The sequence below is a fragment of the Arachis ipaensis genome, chromosome B03, assembly GCF_000816755.2.
Source record: "Arachis ipaensis cultivar K30076 chromosome B03, Araip1.1, whole genome shotgun sequence".
Lineage (NCBI taxonomy): Eukaryota > Viridiplantae > Streptophyta > Magnoliopsida > Fabales > Fabaceae > Arachis > Arachis ipaensis.
The window spans coordinates 116,149,050-116,166,403 of NC_029787.2; the positions used below are offsets into that span (position 1 = coordinate 116,149,050).

The 17,354-nt window shown below is 37.4% G+C and overlaps 1 protein-coding gene and 1 pseudogene across 1 annotated transcript in view; one reads left to right on the top strand and one right to left on the bottom strand.

Moving 5' to 3' along the window:
• LOC107631137 lies at nucleotides 12,641-15,473 on the top strand (annotated as a pseudogene).
• The window catches only part of LOC107633695 (probable methyltransferase PMT15), an 8,347-nt gene continuing 7,014 nt past the window's right edge, over nucleotides 16,022-17,354 (bottom strand). The window contains exons 5-6 of the mRNA XM_021119357.1: nucleotides 16,975-17,052; nucleotides 16,022-16,504 (exon numbers count right to left, since the gene is read on the bottom strand). Coding sequence (XP_020975016.1) covers nucleotides 16,264-16,504; nucleotides 16,975-17,052 — 319 coding nt within the window. The 3' untranslated portion in view covers nucleotides 16,022-16,263. The remainder of the gene's footprint in view (nucleotides 16,505-16,974; nucleotides 17,053-17,354) is intronic.

A 17,354-nucleotide genomic window follows, 5' to 3' on the forward strand; every position in this document is an offset into this window, starting at 1 on the left:
AATCTTTTTTAAGTAAAATAAAAAAAAATTATAATTTTAACTTTCTTAATCAATTAAATTTATTAGGACAAATAACGTAAAGAAATAAAATGAAAATCAAATTTACATAAATTTCTAAACCAATAAATATTACGTGGGTAGCGTATTTTAATGTAAATTGAATTCGCTTAAATCGATTTAGGTCTTCATAGGTAAATCGAATTGAATACATTCGATTTAGGATTTGCATAGTAAATTAAATTAACATCATTCGATTTAGGGTCGACGGCAGTAAATCGACCTTATTAGACTCGATTTACTTGGGATGATAAGTGCACTAAGATAAATCAAATGAGATGAATTCGATTTACACAAGAAACAAGACCATAGGGTAAATCGACTCTACTAAATTCGATTTACCATTTACAAACAACCTTATTAAATCGAATTAATTTAATTTGATTTAAATTACACGTCCAACCTATATAAATACCAACATCATAATGTTGAATCCTCATTAGAGTGACACTCAATATGGCTACGGATGATAGCTTTCTAGTTCTTGTGTACTACAAATGTACGATTAAAAAAAATATCGAAAATTAAATTTTTTTATAAAGATCCGTTGAGCGTCTTTATTAGACCTTCTATGAGCCTGGTTGATTTTTATAATACCGTACTATAGAAATTGGGTCTACATGGAATGAAACGAATCGAGAAGTTATATTATCGAATTCTGATTTCTGTTGTTCGGGATGAGGTAAACTCCGACTCGTTTATAATAGACAGTGACGAGGATTTACAAGTTTTATTTCACTGTTATCGGCAGTTTCCGGAGGTGTCCTGAACTATTGGCGAAGCTTGTGGATGTGGTCTCTAACTTAAAAGGATCGAACCGGTATCATCAATCAGTACCTATGGTAGCAGTCTTCAGTTTAACCTCTGTTGTTGCGTCTTTATCTATACCTGTAATTGCATCTGCGAAAAATACGGTGACATCTCCATCTTTTGCAGCTGATCTACACTGCGACGAAATTACAGAACAAAATGCTAACATGAATACTCCTGCTATGATTTCAATTTCTGGGGCGGTTGGAGAATCGGATGTGGTGGAAGATGTAAGACCCGGTTAATTAACGGCTAATTAACCCATAAATGAAAATTTATTCTAGAAAGCCAAAAATGTTATTTTTATGTCTAAATGTGATAGAGGAGATTGAGACGAAAATTTCGGTACCAATTTTATAGAAAACGGACCAAGATTGGACCGAACGGGTCAAACCGGGCCGACCGAACCCAAAGTGGACCCTTGGCCCAACATAACTAAACCAAAACCCTAGTTTTCAGCATTCTCTCTCCTCATTAAACACACACACACACGCTGAAATGGAGTGAGGGAGGAGAAGAACACTCTCTCAAGTTCTCTCCCTTGGTTGATCTTCAAACCACCATAACTTTTGATCTAGAGCTCCGATTGCCGCTCTGTTTGCGGCCACGTGTTCACCGCGGAGAGCCCTACAAAAGCCATACAATCAATCTTGAGGTAAGCCATGTTTTACTGCTCGAAATTCCAGCCCTTGATTTCGAGTTTCATGAGCAAAAATATTGAGATTTTGGATTCTTTGATGTTATAGGACTCAACTCTCTTGAAGGAGAAGGTTAATCTTGTCTCCTTGGACCTTGGGTGTGGTAAGATTCTCAACCCTAGTGTAATTTATTGTCATTGTTTTGAAAATGGCACTTTATGGTTTTGTATGAAAACATGGTTTTTGGGCATACTTTGACGGGGCATAACTTGGACTACGGATCTCTGATTTGATCCAAATCTGTTTAGAAATAAAATTGGATCCGGGATGTCCATGCCGTTCGAAAAACGGGTGAAAAATGATTTAAAATTAGGAAGTTATGTCCGTCGGAAGATTGGGGGTTGAGTCTGTGAATTCTGCAGCTTTTAACTTAGAAAATTTTTAGCAGAATGACCCCCCGCGCGTAGGTGCACTTGGCGCGTATGCGCCATTCTTTGAGAAAGCACCATCCACGCGTGCGCATGGTGTGCGCGGGCGCGTCGATGCGTTGCGCCATATGCCCAGCTATTTTCCAGAGAGTTGTGCCAGAGTTGTGCCAGTTTTGTGCCTGGGCGCAAGAGCACCCACGCGTACGCATGGCTGACGCTTGCGCGCTGTTTGGATATTTTTCAACCCGCGCGTTCGCGCGTATGACGCTTGCGCGTCGATAAGTTTTAAGGCCATCCACGCGTGCGCGTGGAGTGCGCGTACGCGTGGCCCTGTTTTCATCCCAAAGTTGATTTTTGAGTTTTAAAAGCCAAATTCCATACTTCTAAGCCTCCGATCTCACCACTTATGTCTTGAATCATTATGATATGACTAGCATGAGGAAAATGGCTAGTGAATATGGTAACTTGCGAGTGAAGCAAGGGAATAATGATTGATCATTGAGGATCAAAGATGATTATGTGAGATGCGGAGGATGGCGGTGGAAGTGCTTGTTATGCCATGGGCCGAAAGGCCGTAATTGTTAATGAATTGGCTGGTTATGGATTTAACTGTGAGCTGGATGGCTAGATTATTGCCGTGTTACGGCGGAGTCATGTTTATGGCTAAGTATAAATGCATATATGCTGTTGAATGAATTGTGAATGTTTGCACTTCCACCATCGGAGATGAGGGTTTTCCTGGGTAGTAGCAGTGGCTAGCCACCACGTGCTCCAGGTTGAGACTCGAAGCTCTGTTGACCCTATGTCGTAAGTGTGGTCGGGCACTGTGAAAGTCCCAGATGGCTGCTCCACATACGTTGTATACACGCGCTGCTCCACATACGTTGTATACACGCGCTGCTCCACATACGTTGTATACACGCGCTGCTCCACATACGTTGTATACACGCGCTGCTCCACATACGTTGTATACACGCGCTATATAAGATCCCGCGTATATCTAACTACCAAATTTAAAAGATTTGTTTCCTTCTTCGTTTTCGTTATTTGGAGATTTGCTTGTTCTTCTTCTCGCGCGTCTTCCCTCCTTCTTCTCCATCGTTCCTTTCCTCTCATTTTCTCACTGGTATGTTCTTCGTTTACGTTACTTTCCTCTCTCTGTGCAACTCGAGCTTCGTTTTCTATTTTGATTTGTTGTTTTCTGAAATCAAAGTTTGAACTCATTTTGAAGATAATGGATCATTCAACCTCAGATTGTCAGCTGAATCCAGGCGAAGTGGATTATGAATTTGAATCTAACGAAGTTCCTGAGGTTTGATTTACATAGGATTAGTATGAATTTTCTTGCAGTAATTTGTATAGCATTGTGTAGTTGAAAAATTGTTGAACATCGACTGTGAAACTAACACGTTAACATGAATCTGTCGATTCAATGTATTAGTTTTGATTGATTATCTGGAATTTATAGCAGACGCTCGGGTGTAGATCAGGTCTTTTTTGGGTGTATTTTTGCTAGAAGTGTGGGTGTATTTACACTTTACTGGTTTTTTGTTATTTTAATTGAGTTATTGTTATTCAAGTGTATTATATCAGACATGATTGGGTGTGTTTTTAGTTTTTGACATGGTGTATTCTGCAGCATGTGTATTTACAATTTATGGCTTTATTGTCATTTTAGTTGAGATGTTGCGGTTCGGGTATATCATATTAGACATGATTGGGTGTATTTGAATCATATCTATGGGTGTATTTGAATCATATCTATGGGTGTATTTACAGTTTTTGACATGGTGTAATGTGCAGCCTCTCTCGGTTGTTGATGACGAGCTTGTTCCGAAGGTTGGAATGACATTTACCACCCTTGAAGATGCTGGAAAATTTTACATGAACTACGCCAAGGCTGCAGGTTTCTCTACAAGAGTTCGGTGCACAAATAGGAAGGGAAACGAGATTAAGAATCAACTGATTACATGTAGCAGAGAGGAAAAATGGAAATCTAAAATATCTCCGACTGAGAAGACCAATCCAACAGTCGGTCTAAACTGTCCTGCAAGAATTTATATACACACATTGAAGGATGTCGGTGCTTGGATCATTTCAAAGGTTGTGCTGGATCATTCACACCCCTACTGTCCAAGTAAAGCAGAGATGCTCAAACAGCACAGGGAACTAAGCATGTCCATTCGTCGTACAATAGAGAATAACGAGGAGGCCGGTATCAGATCAAGCAAAACCTACCAATCATTTGTTGCGGCTGCCGGGGGTCACCGCGAGTTAAATTTTATCGAAAAGGACGTGATGAATTACATTACCAAGGAAGTGCGGAATGTTTCCGAATAAGAAGATGCAAAGGAATTCGGGAAATATTTGTTAAGAATGAAAGAGAAGAATCAGAATTTCTTTTTTGAGCTCGAACTCGAGGAGGATCAATCTATTAAGCTGGCTTTTTGGGCCGATGCAAGAAGCAGAGCTGCCTTTGAGTATTTTGGAGACGTCATTTCATTCGACACCACCTACAATACAAACTGCCCCTGTTTATGATGCTAAATTAATGTATTTTTACGAATTCGCAGTAGAGGTGTATATTGGCTGTTTCTTTGGGTGTATACGAAGAATCTGTTGGAGTGTATTTAATGATTTTGCATTCTGCACTATGGTAATTTGTTTCAGGTATAATTTGGTCTGTGGTTCTTTTGTCGGGGTGAATCACCACGGTCAGTCAACACTTCTCGGATGCTCTTTGATGAAGAACGAAGAAATTGAATCATTCAAATGATTATTTCAATGCTGGCTTCGTTGCATGGGAGGAAACGCTCCGAAAGGGTTTCTCACCAATCAGTGCGCATCAATGAAAAGGGCTTTAGAGGCCTGTATGCCAACAACAATTCACCGTTGGTGTATTTGGCACATCATGAAGAAGATTCCAAGCAAATTAAACGGGTACAAGGGACATGCCGATATTGAACAAGAAATGAGCCAAGTTGTTTGGAACTCTTATAGCAAAGACTCATTCGATAGGAATTTGAATGATTTTCTGCTGAATTTTGGTCTTGCGGACAACAAGTGGCTTTCAGGTAATGTCTTTTTAAAATCTGCATCAGAGGTGTAAATTGCATGTTCTCTCGGGTGTATTTATAGTCTGTGTTTGGGTGTATTCTGCAGATCTGTACAAAGACCGTCACAATGGGTTCCTATCTATCTGGATCACCACTTTTGGGTAGGGATGAGAAGCACACAAAGGAGCGAGAGCACGCATTCATTTTTTAACAAGTATATCACCCGGAACAGCTCACTTATTGAGTTCGTCAAACAATACGATAATTGCCTCGGAAGCAGGGAGCAAGCAGAGAGAGAATCAGATGCTGCAGATTTTCATACGGTCATACCGTGTGCAACCAAATCCTCCATTGAAGCTCAGTTTCAAGATGCGTACACTCATCAAAAGTTTAGGGAAGTCCAAGCACAATTTAGAGGAAATGCGAATTGCATCACCAGATTAACGAATTCCGCTCTAGGCTATTCAGTATACGAAGTCGGAGAACAAGTTTCCAGCTCAATATTCAACAAGTTTGTGGTTACTTACGACTCAGTTGCAGTCGAGGTAAAATGCCAATGCTTATTATTCGAGTCGAGAGCGATACTGTGTCGTCACGCACTAAGCGTGTTAAGCTTCGAACAAGTAAGCCAAGTGTCACCTAGATATATACTGGAACGATGGAGCAAGAAGGTAAAGAGGCGACACACACACATTAAGAGCAGCCACGACGAGCCACTGATGGAGCCAAGAAGCAAGAGGTTCGACCAATTGGTTTTTCGTTCACAAAATATTTGTGAATTTGCATTCGAATCGGAGGAGCTGACTACAATTCTGCACCGTGCGTACGATAACGTCATGGCTGAGATGGAATCTTTAAAAGCCAAAAGGAAGGGGACATATTCTTTATCCCACGAAGACGCCAACTTGGAATCCGTTAACGAGCTTCAAAGCCCGCCAAGGATTCGAACAAGAGGACGTCCAAAAAATAGGCTAGGTTCAAAGTTGGACAAACAGATCGCAAATACCATAAAGAAGAAGAAGACGAAAGTTTTAAGTGAGGTAAAAGTAATGTTCTTTAAATTTGTGGCGATTGAGTTTATTTTTCTCGTTAATAGTTTAGCTAATATGTGAGTGTTATATTCAGATAAACCTGTTTGATGCTGCATCAGCGGTGCATTCAAATTCCAGCCAATATCAAGGACATGTTATGAATTATCAGTTCAGGGTACCAGCAGCAGGGGATAACTCTTTGGGTGTATAGTTTTTCAGAATATGGGTGTAGAAGCACTGTGCTTTTGGGTGTATTTTTGTTAATTCACAATTTACATATAGATACATATATATAATATTTGTGTTTTAGGGTTTACAGGTTAGGTGTAAGGGTTTAGGTTTTAAGTGTTTAGGGTTCAGGGTTTTAGTCACAAAACATCAGGGGGGGATAGATTTCAGGGTGTATGTTCAACTTTATTTGGGTGTAAAAATTCGCAGGTTATGGGTGTATATTTGATTTGATGTTTTTCTTCATATTTTAGTACCTGTAATTCATACATTTTGAATACAGCACAGATAGTTTAACAGCACAGACAGTTTGGGTGTATATTTTATGCAATCTTGGGTGTATTATTACACTTGCGTTGGGTGTAAAAGTTTATAATTTGCATTTATATATGCCTTGATTTTTTCCTTCATATTTTACCACCTGTAATACAGCTTTTGAATACAGCACAGACAATTTAACAGCACAGATAGTTTAATTATGGAAAAAAATATACATGGAATAGAAGTTGTTGATAAATGGCAAATATTTAAAGCATTTGTTCAATTTACAAACTACCCAGCAGTTGGATTACACAGTTTCTATATCAGCAGAATTTATCTGACAAAACGGACTCAATAATACAGAGGATGGCTTCGACAGCCTTATAGCATTACTCTCTCTAATTGCCTGATCTCTCTCTTTATTCATCTCACTGAATAGTATCCGCGAAGCATACTCCACTCTATAGTGGTCCACCTCCTCCTACAATTAAAAAGTATATTCCGTTTAAACAGCAATATTAATTCAGTAAAGTAATACAGAGTTATATAGTTCTAAAGATAGTTACCTGTTTCCAATTATCCCATTCATACTTCCCCTTTTTAATATTTTTCGGCTCAATTAACTCAAGCCACTTCATAACGTAGATACCGCAGTCATAGCTGAAAACGAAGAAAATAAATTACAAATCTCATTTAGGAGGAAAGTTTAATGTTCAGAGTCACAAATTTATACCTTGATTTTTGGCCTGATATTTTAACATATGATGCTTTAATTTCCTTCTCCTTCTCGTCTTTCTGCAGAGGTTTTCCGCCAGCATATGCTCTCAATCTTGAAAATACATATGCCTTAAATACCAAAACAAATCAGTAATACAGCCGAATGAATGCACAAGATACAACCAACTGAATGGACAATATACACCCAACACAACTAACGAAATACACCCAACTTGATAAACAACATACACCCAAATGAATGCACAAGATACAAAGGCAAATGGTTTCACAAAATACACCCAACCCGACGAAGAAATTACACCCAAAAGAGAACATAATTACACCCAAAGCAGAACATACATACACCTTATATTGAACTGAAATAGACCTATCTATTAAAGCAAAGAACACAAAGGCAACTTACAGTGAATTTATTAAGCTGCTTTCTCTCATCGCTTGGAGATTTTTTGTGTAGCGGGTCAAGTATACGACATCTCCACTTTGTTGTATCAATCACCCATAACCACCAATGGCCCGAGTAGCAAACAGCTGTAAAAATCTAAAGGATTGCCACATTTCAACAGTGTGTTATTTTATTTAGCATATAAGTAAAGAACGGTACTAACAAATTTAGCAAATGAAAACTTACATATGGATGAGAAGTTATTTTTTTGCATCTATGAAGGGAATAAAACTCGGGTAGTCTTCCACCCTGAATTCTTTATTGGTTTTTGGTGATATGAATTCCCCCTTTGGGTGCTTCGAAAGGGCCATGCTCTGCAACAATTGCGAAACAAAAAATGAAATACTGAAAATACACCTAAGTAAATACCTTAAATACACCCAAATGACTACACAACTTACCACAATATCGGGGGGCAGACAGTATACTTGTTCTTGAAACCTTTTATCATTTTTCCGGTTGAGGATGTGGCACATGGCAGATACAATCTAGAAATATATGCCAAAAACAATTTACGTTAATAAACATTGCAGTAAACTTTGGTGTAAAATATTAATGTTATTCTAATGTTACCTCAGATTCTATATAACTTTCTGTCTGGAGGGATGCAAGGTGCATTCTAAATAAAATGTAATTATCTTGCGCCATCAGAGTGCAGATGTGGTCATACTCGTTAGTACTGCCATCTGCGTAAGTCTTCAGTCGTGTCCCCCAGATGTAGCACTTTTCTTTCATATCATTCGTAATCTGATTTATTCCCTCAGGAGTTTCAAACTTCCCAGAACTTTCTCCCCCAGTCTCCCTTTGAATTTGTGGACTTTTACTTTTTTCTTTCGCTGCACTGCTTGCTATTTTTGTACCAAATCGTCTAATTATTCTATCAAATTTGCAGCTTCTAGAGATTTTGCCCTTTCTGTCTCCTGCGTTGACGCTCCCTCCTGGCTTGAATCAGTCAAGTCAAGGCTGAATGATGGCATTGGATCTGTTTTAGGAACATAGGATGCTGTCCGTGCCATCATCATCAGGGCAGCAACGTCTTCTGCGGCTGGATGACTGCGTCATCATGTATAACGTATTATAAGAGTAAGAATATACGGATCATAAGCAAAGATTGATTTTAGTCTGATGAACTTACATTTTAGATGGAGCTGGGGGAAGCGTGGGTGTGGTATCTTGAAGTTGTTGGTGGGGTTCAGGGGTGCTTCACAGTTACACAAAATTAATAATGGCGTAAAAAAAACTAATCAGGAACAATATACACTCAAACTGTTAGCAAATATACACCCAAACTCTAAACAAATATACACCCAATACTATTTCTTACGTTTCTGTAGTTCCTTTAATCTGTAGCGGAGGGGTTGGTTCAAAATCTGTCTCAGGTGTTTCTTGAAGTTCCGGCACAGTGGTTATTTGGGACACCAGCACAAAAACTTGAATCGGGACTCTAAACAAGAAGAGAAATGAAAGGTTAACAACGCCTTTGAAAATAATAAGGTTATAAGGTTGAAATATTCTTGGAAAACTCACATTGCAAGCGCATCCGACGGTGTCTGTTCCCTCACAACCATAATATTCGAATCAGCTGGACTCAACCTAAAATACACCCGAACAATTCAAAAAGAAGACAGGCTTTGTTTTTTGAGAACTTACATACTTGCAGTTTTTGCTTTTTTTTCCTGCCTTTTTTTTCTTGAATAAAATAATAAAGGGCTTTTTTTCTAAAAAAATATATATAGAATTAGAAGTAGAAGGTAATAGAAGAACAAAAGTAACGGTTATCTGAAAGAGAAATTACATGCTCTTTGACGGCTGGTTTACACTACTCTGTTCTGTGCATCCTTGAGAGGAAGGATCATCACTTCCCAAGTTCACAGCCGGTATTCTAAACAGATTTCATGTTATTCAGACAAAATAAGATACAGGTATAAAATACACCCAAATGAATGCACAAGATACAACCAATCGAATGGACAATATACACCCAACACAACAAACGAAATATCCCAACTTAATAAATAACATACACCCAATTTGATCAACAAAATACACCCAAATGGTTCCACAAAATACACCCAAATCATGATAACAAGATTTTATTAAATAAAGCTTCTTACGTTTTAGAGGAGACATAGCGACCTTCTGTCGATCACAGGTCAGCTTGGTTCTCCCTGCGAAATAAGAAACAATTATTAGCAAAGAAAACACACCAAAATCTGAAATAGACACCCCAACAAGACATACCCCTCTGCAGCAGATTTTTCAACGTTTCCCCTTAGCAATTCATCTAGTTCTTCACTTGATATTTCATATGTCTCACTACATTCATAAAAGAAGATGTTAACAAAAATAATTACGATGATAGACGGTAATATAGCTAACAAGGTACTGTACCCATCAAAGTATTGATGTTCTTCAGGAGATGAATCCTCCACAACAACTTTTTTCTTTTTTGGTTGTGTTCTGGGTGGAAAAAAAAGTATGAATTAGAAATAAAAAAGTAATTTTATCACAGAATATTTATCCAAAGAAGTGCTTACTTTTTTGGTGTTGTTTTTGTCTTTTTCTTTTTCTTTTTCTTCTCCGCCGGTGATGATTTTTCGCTTCTATAAGTTAATAAGAGACATTTCAGTTAATACATAAAATCTTTATAATGAAGCCAAAAGAAAGGAGTAATAATTTCATAATATTACTCATCACTTGATTCAGATTCAGAATCTGACTCCTCTTGACTCTTCTTTCTTTTTCTGGTGTCCATTCTGTAAGGCAAACGATCATTATTTAGAATATACTAAAGATATAAAATACACCCAAATGAATGCACAAGACACACCCAACTGAATGGACAATATACAACCAACGCAGCAAATGAAATAAACCCAACATAATAAACTACATACACCCAACTTGATCAACAAAATATACCCAAATGTTTTCAAAAAATACACCCAACTCGAAAAAGAAATTACATACAAGTATGGTACTTACTTTTTCTCCTTTTTGCTGGGGTGTTTTCTTGCTGAGTCCTCTGAGTCTTCTTGAGTCTCAGACTCAGAGGTAGAACTGTCACTGTTAATAGTTGTTTCTTTCTCCGAAGAGGATGTTGAACTTGCCTTTCTTTTTTTTGTTTTTTTTATTTCTTGTTTTTTTTCTTTTTTCTCTTTTTTTTTTCATTTTCTCTATTTTTTTTGTTTGCGCCATGTTTACAATCCCCTGAAACATCAGATAATTTATTTAGCAGCATTCAGATAAATAAATATACACCCAACATATTATGTTCAACTTACCAAAATTTCCTCTGTTTCTGCATTCATTCTTTCGACCAACTGCTCCTTACTCCAGTTGGCAATCCATGGTTTTGGTGGTCTTTCAGCCCTCTTCTTGCCTTTGTTTTTTGAAAGATGAAAGTATATTATCATCAGGGCAAAGAGGCAGCCATCAATTGCCTTCTTCTTTTTCTCCTTGTAGTCTGTGATGCCATTGACGATGAAGGTCAAAACATGGCCCCCCAGTTTCGCTCCGAGATGCCGTCCATCTCAAAAATTGGAGCCAGGTGCACAGGCGAGATTTTGTTTATTGTCGTTGGCAAAAGGAACGCCATCTGTATATAAAGGATGAAAATTCTTTTGAACATTAGGCGTTCCTCTTCGTTACCAACGCCGATATCCATCACTCATCGGTAAGACTTTTGAGGGTCTTACCCTGGAATCTTCTAAAAATTATTTTGTCATCCTCAGAAAGTTTCTTATACTAGACTTTCTGAGGAAACAGTTTTCCTACAAAAAGAAAAACAACAAAGTATCAAAGTCGGTTCAAATACACCCAAGCATCAACCTTAAATACACCCAAGCATCAACTTAATATACACCTATAATTTTGAGCTAGTTACCTGTTGCATTGATGCCAAGCGCATGACCTATCTTTCTTGGGGTTATTTTGAAAGAACCATATCCTGTTTCCAGTCTGTTCTCCCCAAATTTGAAGTTGTTTGCTAGCTCCCTTAACAGTTGGTGATGCACCCTTAGTGGTGGGATGTGCATCAACCCACCGAATCCTAGATCTCTCACAATCGCCTTCTTCTCCTCAGTCATGTTTCTGAATTTATCACTTAGGAAATGTGTGGCACACTTAAGGTCTTTTGTTTGGTTTCTTGCTGCCATTTTCTCTGAAATGAAAAATACACCCAAAGACATCAGTAAGATACACCCATATATATGAGTCAGATACACCCATTGATAACAGTAAGATACACCCATAGATATGATTCAGATACATCCATTGATAACAGTGAGATACACCCATAGATATGATTCAGATACATCCATATATATCAGTCAGGTATCACTCAAACATGCTTTAATATCAAGCAACATTACAAGGTCAAGCAATATACACCCCCCAATCTACGGAATATACCCCCAAAAATCAGTTACCAGAAAATCTAGAACAACAAGAATAACATGAGAACCTAGAACAACAACGTAGAAGAACAGTGTAACAAAGAAGGAAGAATAACAGTAAACCCTAGAACAACAACGTAGAAGAAAAGTAAAACCTAGTTTGTAATGTAACACACCTTGAGTATTCTTGCTTTGTTTTCGCTGGAGATTCTTGATGGAGATTTTGATGGTGTGTTGATGGAGGTTTCGAAGGTTAGCGACGAGTTCTATATTTTTATTTTCGATTTTCGCTCGAAAATGGAAGGGTTGCTTTGTCTTCGAATTTCTTTGAGAAGTGGAAGAAGTGGAAGAGTCTGCCATTACTCGTAGCGTACGTAATCGTTTGAGTGGCGAGCGCGTGAATGTTACGCTCTATTCAATCTCTCTTCATGCGCGTGAGTTGTATTTAGGCTGGGCCAACTTGTAAACTTGTAAGTGTAGCAGGCCCGTTTTTTTTATTCCACACACTTATCATATTACATGTTCGAGGGCCCAATATTGAGCACGTGACTCCTAAACTGTCTCTAAGCTTACTAGGCTACTGCCTACTAGCTCCCCTGATAAAAAAAAAAAAAAAAGCTTACTAGCTCCGATCACATGCTCCATTTCCCAGTACGGTGGTTCCCACCATTTCCACCGTCAACCATTCTTAACGGAGATGCGTGGCATTGTCATCCCTTCGGAGATAATTTCTCATCAAAGCGACTACCACACCGCTTCAATGCAACCCTCTCCTTCTCGTCAGAGACTTCACCACTGGTGGCTTTCGGGGACGACAGAGAATCCACGTACTCTGACGTGCCGAGGCCTTGCCGGAGGAAATCGAAGAGGAAGCCGTATGTGACGCCGATGAAGGTGCTGATAGAGAGGGCGAAGAAGGAGAGAGAAGCGCGTAAGGCACAACCATGTAGGGTTCTGGAGGAACCACCGGATAACGGGTTGCTGGTTCCGGAACTCGTTGAGGTGGCTCACGAGTATATCTAGCTCGAAATTCACTCGTATCTGGTCTGAGTCAACTCGCCTGAGTCATTCCCGTGCTGTGCTGCGAGTAAGTTACTATGCATATTTGATTTTTATGTTGATTCTGAAATTTCTAAGCTAGAAAAGTTGCCAAATGTTGCAAAATTGAGGAACCAGTTAATTAGGTTTCTGTTAAAATTGATTTTTGAAGAGTTTCAATTTTTTTTCCTTTTTACATAATCATTTAATCTTCAAACTTTGGTTATGGATTGTAAAGAACTTATGGTAATGATAAGATTATTTTGATTGCCCTTAAGTATAGAACACGTTGCACTTGCTGAGATTGAGCGAATAAGTTAGGAAGTGCACATTTTTGTCTGGATTTGCACTGTGTGATGGATATGTTCTAAGGAAATTTTGTATTTTGAGTTGCATTCTAGGCTTTTTGGTTGTTATCATTTAACATTTAGAGAGATGAAGAGAGAAAAAAGAGTGTAATTTATTATTATTATAATTTTTTAGATGGTGTTGTGGTCTTATGGACTGTATGTGCTTCTTTATTTATTTATTTTTTCTTCGTTCGAACTAGGCTTCACTTTTACTGGTTTCTCCATATCAGGTTATGCAATGAGGTTCACATTGGTTATGTTGGTCATGAAATTCGAACATGTACTGGACCAAGGAGTGGTTCTAGGAGCGCAATGCATGTTTGGAGAAGGGGAGGGGCTCGACATGTGGTCCTCTTCCCAAAATGCTTTCATCTTTGTGGCTGTGTTGGTAAGCCAAGAGTTGGACATGATGAGAGGTTCAGTGTCCCTCGCATCCCTGCCATTGTTGAACTCTGTATACAGGCCAGTGTAGATCTTGCAAAGTATCCCACAAAAAGGAGAACGAAACCCGTATACTGTATTGAGGGGAGAATTGTTGATTTTGAATCAGTTGCGAAGATATTGAAAATAAGTAAATAACATAAAACTTTCTTCTGAAAATATCAAAGCTCTTCTCGATGCATCTCCTGTGCTGGCAAGGCATGTAGAGAATTTCCCAAATTTAGAGATGAACAATACCAATCTGGATTGGTTGAGTGAGGAAGAACGGAACAAATTCAGGGATTTAAGTAGTCATACCCTAGAGGCATGGTTTGAGATGATATCAGGTGCAAAGATGATGGAGAAGTACAGTGTGCATACTTGTGGATATTGTCCCGAGGTCCAGGTTGGTCCGAAGGGACATAAGTTGAGAATGTGCAAGGCTTCAAAGCATCAGTCTCGGAATGGTTTACATGCGTGGCAAGAGGCAACAATAGATGATCTTGTGGGTCCAAATTATGTTTGGCATGTCGACGATTTGAATGGATCTCCTCTGAATAACAATTTGAAGAGATATTATGGCAAGGCTCCGGCTGTGGTGGAACTCTGTGTGCATGGAGGGGCTCATGTTCCAAATCAGTATAAGAGCATGATGAGATTAGATGTTGTCTCCCCAGATCGAGATGAAGTTGACCTTGTTGCCTGATACATCATAACCCCCTTTGAAGTTAGACGATATATTCTCAATCAAGATTTGAAATTCAATCAGATAAGATATTGGAGTATTGAGTTTCATCAAAGATGAGGTTTGGTCCCCGTTGCTATTTTTTCTGTTGTGACTTCTATAGGTCAAAATTCTTGATCTTCATACATAATAAATGAGTTACCAGCATATTCTATCTTCGGAAAAAGATACATAGCTTAAAGGGAGGTATAACAGATATAAGATATTTCCTTATCGTGTTGTGGGTCTCAAATTGGTATGCTTTCGGCTCATCAAACTGTGCAGTTTTTTGTGAAGAAGTGTTGACTATCGACACTGGAATTGATACCAATGAAAGACCAAACAGCAGGTAGTCCAAACTTCAATGCACATAAATGAAGATTCTAGCAGCAACCATCAAAATAGATCTGAACTTTCATCTTCGGTGACAAACTTAAAGCATGCCATTGGTATAGTCTTCTCTAAAGGATGCTTGTTAAGTTCTGGTTTTCAAGTCACCTGAGTTTGCTTCCCTTAATATTTGTTGAGCATGATTCCCTGCACTTACTTTTAGGTTATTGGTTGCTGAAAAAGGTAAGATTGTGGAAGGATTCAGAACTATGGAAATCGTTCTGTTATCACACTGAATTTGTAGGCTCCACATAGAGATGTTTTCCTAAGAGAAACTCCTTAAGTTACCACACCCCTTATTGTATATTCAAATGCATTTTTATTTAGTGATATTCCAATGAAGATTTTATAAGTCTTCATGTGAAAATGTTTTCTTTTGACCCTTAGATGATGGATTGTAGGATTAGATTTTGATAATTATGATTCTGTTAGTACCTAATTAAATCAAGTTGGTTAGTTGCTGCATGAATCTTCGTGAAGCTTCAATACACCAAGTTTGAATATTCACTTTTTTTTTTGCTGATTAAGTACTGGCAGATTTTAATAAAAGTGCTGAACTCTTAGACTGTCTCTTATAGTTATATACCCTTTATTTTGGCTAGTAATTTGTTAACAATTCTATCCCTATAAACAAAAAAAAAAAAAGAAAAACTTCTATGTACATGTGTTGTACAGTAGTTATGAATGAGAATAAATATGGTGTAGAAAGAAAAACTCCTTAGCTTCCTATGTTTTTTCTTATGAGTGTTAGAGATGAAAATATGAATTTAACATGTTTTATTTGTAATCTTCTTTTATATATATAGATATCCCTGAATCGATTAAACCTAAATAAAAATTCAAATTTACTACAACTATTACAAATAATGAAACCAGAGACAAAAGTATATGGTCCATATAATACTAATAAATATGGTAGTGATGAGACAAAAAACCCTCCATTAAAAACCTTTACTAATGCAACTCACACAAACTAATTAAGTGATCCCAACAGAGTCTCCAATACGGCACTACTAAAATAAGTAATATAAAACATTTTTCTTATTTTCTATTGAATATTTATTTCTTTAATTCCACTAGAATGCCAATTGTTAATGACCTCTTTTAGTTACAAGTTACAACATAACATCACTAACATTTTCCGCTACTGCCACAAATTACAAATTGGTGTTAGGAAGAATTGAATTCTTGAGAAAAATTTTGCCACAAAAAAAGAAAGAGACTAATCTTGAATAATCCAGATATGATATTAAAACTATTTTATGTCTTGATCTTGGTTTTGTGGTGGTGGTGCAGTCCAATATTCTTTAATTGCTACAAAAATCTTTTGTCTGTTGTAAGGTCCATCTTCATGGTCAGTGATTCTACTTTCCCATTGGATTGCATCTGCAAAGCTCTTCACCTTGGTCAACACATCAACATCATCACGCAATACGACACCACCTTGTGGCCTCAAAATCCTATCCATCTCTAACAGAATCTGCTCCATGTTGCATCTGTATGCATGTGACAACATTAGTTTTATGAATTAGAATTTACAAGGTTTTGTAAAAGACAACACTCACATACAGAATAAATATATACATATTTTGTAATAGAATTATATTGTATTTAAAAAAAGTGACGAAATCCACATATCTGATAATTTATTTTTACTCTACACAATTTCATTCTGTATGACTGTATGAGAGTAGGCACCATAGTAAATTGTAACCTTGTTTTATTATAGGTACTGTTCAAATTTGTCTACTTGTAAAATTTTTAATTGTTTTTATAATTTAAATATTTCTACTAAATTTCTGTACTAAATGATAATCACAATTTTTTTTAAAGAAATTTACTACAATTATATAAAACTAACTAAAAATTGAATAAAACTACAGAAATTTCAAGAATAATTTTAACTTAAACCAGAAGATGTTGTCACCCATTTTTTTCCCCCTTTTCATAGTCAAAATGAGATTACCTGTTTTGATAGAGGCTAAACACTGAATCACCATGAATGAAGTCATAAGTTCTTGGGTAGGTAGACATGGCTTCACACCTAAGAGAAGACAAGAGTAGTAAGTAATTAATTTCAACTACTATCAAGTGCTCAAAAATATATTAATGACAAGATGAATTGGCCCATATTTTACTATTATAAAATTACTAAATCTGAATCAAGTGTATCTGTGAAACAGGTTCTTGTCTACAATAGAGGACAAATTTTGATGGAACGGAAGTTATTTTTAGCAGAAAATAATATAATATGAAACTAATCCTACTAATTGATAGCCACTCATTTTCCCCCTATAAAGCAGCTACTAGTGGGAAGTCCTGTATATAAAATTTTAACTAATAACT